This window comes from Columba livia, chromosome 1, assembly GCF_036013475.1.
Source record: "Columba livia isolate bColLiv1 breed racing homer chromosome 1, bColLiv1.pat.W.v2, whole genome shotgun sequence".
Classification (NCBI taxonomy): Eukaryota; Metazoa; Chordata; class Aves; order Columbiformes; family Columbidae; genus Columba; species Columba livia.
In genome coordinates, this window is record NC_088602.1 from 143866040 (window position 1) to 143871917 (window position 5878).

The 5878-nt window shown below is 42.2% G+C and overlaps 1 protein-coding gene across 1 annotated transcript; it reads right to left on the reverse strand.

Annotated features, from left to right (window-relative positions):
* Positions 1 to 811: 811 nt before the first annotated feature.
* FGF23 (fibroblast growth factor 23) lies at positions 812 to 5155 on the reverse strand. Its single transcript, XM_005503041.3, has 3 exons — positions 4869 to 5155; positions 2597 to 2700; positions 812 to 1488 (listed from the first exon to the last, which is right to left on the reverse strand). The coding sequence occupies exons 1-3, from the start codon at positions 5089 to 5091 to the stop codon at positions 1051 to 1053; spliced, it is 765 nt and encodes a 254-aa protein (XP_005503098.1). The 5' UTR covers positions 5092 to 5155; the 3' UTR covers positions 812 to 1050.
* Positions 5156 to 5878: the final 723 nt, after the last annotated feature.

The window sequence follows — 5878 nt, forward strand, 5'->3', positions numbered from 1 at the left end:
TACCTGCTCAGAACTAAATAGAAACACAGATGCTAAACTTAGATTCTCCTTTTCAAAATACGGTCCTCATTTTCACTCATTATATGAGAGTCTCCATGAGCTATTAAGAGTTTGACACCTATAAGTCATAATTTTGGGGATTTTTTTCCCCTTGTATAGTTCAGCAGTGTGCAAAACAAACCATCTTGTTTAACACAGTATTGATTATTAGTAATCCTGGTACTTCTATCTGGGTTGAAAATATGCAAAACTAATGAATGTCTCTCTATTATATTTTCATATTGTGATGCTAGAATTTAGTGAATACAGAAATGTGATAGATAAGGACTTGAGAGAATCATATAATAGAATCATCTGAGAGAACAGTGAAACTCTCCTCTTTTTTCCCAGACCTCAGCTTGGATTCAATAAGCATCAGAAATTACTCTTTTTGCCCCAGAGCATTTTATCTTGTCCTGTTCTGCTGCCAGTTACTCCTGTTTTCCTTGTGTGCTGCTCCTGTGACAGCAATGCCATCACTTTTTCACTCCTATGGGTGTGAAAAGAAACTGAAGCTCCAACTTAACAGCTAAAAACATATATAATAATAGTAGGTTTTATATAATAATACAGCACACCATCAGTCCATTTGTCTGCTGTGCTTGCACAGCCAGGGATGGTGCTAGTGAGAGGATTCCCTGCCTCTGTTGGAATATCAGATGCTCCAGGTCTCTTGCCAGTTACATCAGGAATGTAACATCATTTTTGCATTTCATTCAAATGAATTATTTTCTTCACTGCTGTATACCTAAGGTGATTCAGACCCTAAAATGTTTGTATCATTATTTTCAAAAATGTATCTTCTTTCCAGTAAAACAGAGCCCAAACTAGAAAATGTCCAAATTGTTTTTCCAATAAACTTTCATCTATATATAGGGACAACATTGGAAATTAAGGACTTTTTGCCGATGTCTTCAGGTTTCTAATAACCACTTTGACACTCAGAGTGTGCTAGACAGTTCTATTTGCTTATTTGTCCGTGTCTTCGAATTGCAAATAGTAGCGCTCCAGTTATCTTGTAATGTAAAAGCGGGGACTTGCGTACCTCCTGGCATCCATCATAGCGTGTGGGTCATCTGGGTTGACCACATCATTCTGGTTGATTCTCATGGGTTCTCTGGGCACATGTGAAAAGTCCGCTTGCTGCTGCAACAGAGATCCAAATGCGGAGATCTTTCTCTGAGGGACCAGGATCTGGTGAGGATCCATTGGATCGATATCTGCACTTCTAGTATTTCTGTGGGGCTCAGGTGTGTTGAATCGAAACAAAGGGATTTCATTTTTCCTGGACAAAAACTGGGAGTATGGTGGTGGATTCATACCAGGGAAGAAAGCTTGTTTAACCCTGCCTAAGCTAACCAGGAAGTTGTGTTTGGGAGACTGGTACACATCATATCCATTTTCCAGTGTCCTGTGGTTAAACATGCAGTCCTCTTGACTGAAGTAATGCTTAGGGAAAAAAAATATGACACCTGTGAGCAGAGGGATTTGGTGAGGGGCAAGTGCTGAAAGGAAAGAGGGATGAGATCTGGCAGCAAGCATTTTTCTGATCTGCCAGCTCTGTCACTCAGACAACTCACGCTCAGTCAAATGCAGAATCATAGAACTGTTTCAGTTGGAAGAGACCCTCAGGATCATCAAGTCCAACCATTAACTAACTCTAGCGCTAAGCCATGTCCCTAAGAACCTCATCTAAACACCTTTTAAACACCTTCAGGGATGGTGACTCCACCACTTCCCTGGGCAGCCTGTTCCAATGCCTGACAACCCTTTCCATGAAGTATTTTTTCCTAATATCCAATCTAAACCTCCCCTGGCTCAACTTGAGGCCGTTTCCTCTTGTTCTACCACTTGTCATTTGGGAGAAGAGACCAACACCCTCCATACTACAACCTCCTTTCAGGTAGTTGTAGACAGTGACAAGGTCTCCCCTCAGCCTCCTTTTCTCCAGGCTAAACAGCCCCAGTTCCTCCAGCTGCTCCTCATCAGACTTGTGCTCCAGACCCCTCACCAGCTTCGTTGCCCTTCTCTGAAATTTTTTTAGTACCTCAATGTCCTTCTTATGATGAGGGGCCCGAAATTGAACACAGGATTCAAGGTCCAGCCTCATCAGTGTTGAGTACAGTGGCACAATCACCACTCCTGCTGGCCACACTATTCCTGATACAAACCAGGATGCTGTTGGATCTGTGATTCATGCCCACGTTTTCAGCAAAGGTATTATAATAATAACACTGTTTTCTTTCAGAAGGCTGCATTGTCTAAGCTACTCCAAACCCATGGCTCTACGCTATAACAGGAATTCACATTGGTCCACCACTGGATCTCATTCTGCCTGCATTTACCCAAGCAGGAACTCAGATGATATTTTTCAGCTCTACAACTCAATACAATCAAAGAAGAGAGAAAAGTTTAACCTAAGTGGCAGGTCCTTAGCTCCCTTACATCTACATCCTCCTGCTGTAGCAATGCAGATTTGTCCTAGCTGAGGAAACAGGCACCACAGAAGCAGACTGCACCTGCCTTACAGTCTTTAGTCTTAGTAAAGCTTACTCACCGAGCCAAAAATGTTTCCCTTTGTGTCCATGCACAGATAGCGTCCACTCTTCACACCTGTGATTATTACTGAGCCAGCACCCTCGGACTTGATCATTAGAGCACCTGTTTAGAAAAAACAAAGATGTCAAATCCAGGACCCAGTTCAACTCTGCACCACTGCCTTACAGATCCACAGATGATCCGTCTGGAAGTGTCCTCTGGGGGTCTGAACCAACCTCTCATGTGAACTGGAGCTATTTCCCACCCTTGATCAGGTTACCCATGGCTTTGTCTGTCTGAGCCTTGGAAAGCTCCAAGGATGAAGATGCCACTATCTCTCTGGGTGCCCCATTCCAGTGCTGCAGTAACCTTCCAAAGACGATTATTTTTGCTCTGGAGTCACAAACCACAGTCTGGGGCTATTATCCTTTAGTTCTGTCATCAGCCACTCCCAAAGGGCATTTGTCTCCCTTGCCTTTGTGACTGTCCTGTGGTATTAGATTGTCCTTACCCTCCTTTTTGCTATACTAAACAAGCCCAGCTCCCTCAACCTTTCCCAATAGAGTGTGCTCAAGGCCCCTGACCATCCTGAAAACATTCTGCCAGACCAGCTCGTTTCTCCACATCCATCTTGAACCGGGGTTGCTCTGGTGCTCCAAGAACAGTTTCACAGGTGCTGATTAAAGTGGGAGTAGTAACTTCCCTTGACCTGCTGACTGCAGTAGGTGATTTGCCCTCCTCTCCAGTTCAGTGTGCTGTCGACTTATGTTTGACTTGGTGCCCACTGTAACCCTCATGTCCTACCCAGGAGGGCTGTACACAAGCAGCTTCCTCCCAGCCTGTGTGGCTGCAGGGGGGTTATTGCACCCCTGGGGCAGAACTTAGCACTTCTCATTTATCTGGCATCTCACTGGGCAGAGATTCAGTCACCCTCCTTTTTATGACCCATTTTGTTTTCTGATATCTACCTTTCTTGCTTCACCATTCCAAATATTGGTGTATTTGCTTCATGGCAAATATGGGCAAAACATGGTATTTCACTGGATGTTCTCTAAAACATCACATTGATTCTTGACCAATATACATAAAATGCGTTTTATAAAACCTTTAAATATGCAGTAAGATTAATAATAAGAGAGTGCAAGCATCCATGCAAGTATTTCATTAGTAATTTCTAAAAGAGAAAATAAAATAGAAGAATCCTTGATCCTTTATTCTCCTTGATTAAATTATAACTTTTAAATACATCCTTTACTCCTTATATACTTATGTTAAAAGATCATTACACATGCTTACATTTTTGATTGAGTGGATGAGGAAGATGCTATGCAGCAATAATAATAAACATGACTTTATGGTGACTAGCTACTTGTGATTTGAGTGCTGTTAGAAGTACTTTTGAAATGCTATGAAAGAACCCTAAGTATTAAAAAGCCCAATTATTTTTACTAACTATAGTGTTTTGGCCAGGTATTCAGTGAAGGAAGAAGAGTACCCTAGTTTTACATGTAAATAAACTATGATGAAACAATCTGAGAACTTTTTAGTTACAGTAGGAAATGGTTACTCCAGACACTGATCACTTCTGTTCTGACAGGAGTTGGACTCGATGATCCTTGTGGGTCTCTTCTAACTCAGGACATTCTATGATTTATTCCATGATTCTATGACAGTCTGGCCTTTCATAATTTCCCACTGTTTAATTGACTGTTGCATATTCGGTTACCCATGTTCCATACACAGCTAAAGACACAAATTTGAAGCTTGTCTCACAAACCAATTTCCAATGCAGAGATATATTGATGTATTTGGAAGGAAATAACCTAGTCCGAGTAGTTATCAGCTCTCTACCCCAAAATAAAAAATTTACAGATGCTATCAGTTTTCCACCAGTGTTGTGTTGTGTTTCCTCAGTGTGGTTCCTTTGGTGATACTCTCACTGCAAAGGGAAGTAGCGATTTAGGGGATTTCATCCCATACTCTTACAGGAACTTCCACAAGAAGCTGTGGGTAAAATCATGAGGTGAAGGATAATTCAGGTAGTTTTTGCTTGCAGAGTATCACAGGAACTTTATTTCTTTTAGGTGAGGAATGAAATTCCCCATCCACTAGATTTTTTTGAAGTGATTTTGTTTATTTGTTAAACAAAAGGAGGTTTATAATTATATATGTTTTCCATCTCGTATCTATACTCTTCTGTCACCCCACCTAGTGAGAAGAGGGGATTTTTTAGAGGTAGTGAGAAAGTAAAACTCGTTTTCTCCCTCCCCTGCTCCCATAAAGCTACTTACTGTAAATGGTTTGGTGAGGAGCGCCATCAACATAGCCATCAGCGTTGATTTGGAGATGGAAGCTGTTCCTCTCTGTATCTGTGTAGAGGTGCATGAGGCGATCTCCATTCCCCCAGCTGGGATTCAGCAGCGGAGAGGAGTTGGGAAAGGCGAGGGCAGCCCTCAGGCTGCAGAGAGCCAGCAGCATGCAGCCCAGGCAGCTGTAGGGACTGTTTTGCAGCATGACTCAGTGGTCCCAGATCTGTTCAGTATCTGTGACTCGATGCCCCTCTGTGCTTCTCCCTTGCCCCTTGGTCGCCTGTGTCTGGAGCGTGAATCTTCAGATAGGTTTCCCTTCTTTTCTGCAGGGGCTTATAAAGGGCAGCAAAGTGACATCACACAGGAAAAACTTCTCCACATCCTTGATTTTTGTCAAAGCAACATTTTAAGTGTCCTGAAACCTCAAGGGAAGGATCTCTGGCTAAGGTGCGGGGTGGAAAAATGTAAGGTTTCTAAAGACAGCTCACAAAAGCTAATCATATGTTCAAATGTTATCTACAACCCTGTGACATCTGAAAGCTTCCCACGCCCCTACTGTTAGGTCCAGGAAGAGCAATCCACTGCACTTTGCTTTTACTGAAGGGAATGACCCTTCAGACCTGCATTATCTTTTTGTTTTTTTGGATATGTTTGTTCAGGTTCCTACCTCCTCTCTCAGTTTCCAAACCACATTCTGATTTAGTGAAAACATCGAATACTGCTAACATTTTTTGCAAATGTATCAAAAGCTGCTGTTAGGTTGTCCTAGGCCTGACTCCCCCTTCATTACAGTCTAAGTTTAGCAGTGAGCCTGTTGGGCTGATGTTTGTCTCGCTCCACTAAAGCAAAGGAAACTTGATATGAACACAACCCACTTCAAATAAACTGTCCCTTTTATTTCTCCTGTTTCATTTTTAGTCACCTCAATAATTTAAAGTTGGCCAAACAGCTGAAAATTACTTGTAAAACACTCAGAAACTGCATGTTTGTTC

What these genes read in the sequence shown, in the direction of transcription:
- FGF23 (XM_005503041.3), bottom strand. Translation starts at nt 5,091, where the DNA reads ATGCTGCAAAACAGTCCCTACAGCTGCCTGGGCTGCATGCTGCTGGCT. An exon ending in TCCTCACCAAACCATTTACA is followed by an intron (nt 2,701 to 4,868) that starts GTAAGTAGCTTT and finishes TTTTCTAAACAG; the next exon opens with GTGCTCTAATGATCAAGTCC. An exon ending in AGGGAAACATTTTTGGCTCG is followed by an intron (nt 1,489 to 2,596) that starts GTGAGTAAGCTT and finishes TTTTTCCCTAAG; the next exon opens with CATTACTTCAGTCAAGAGGA.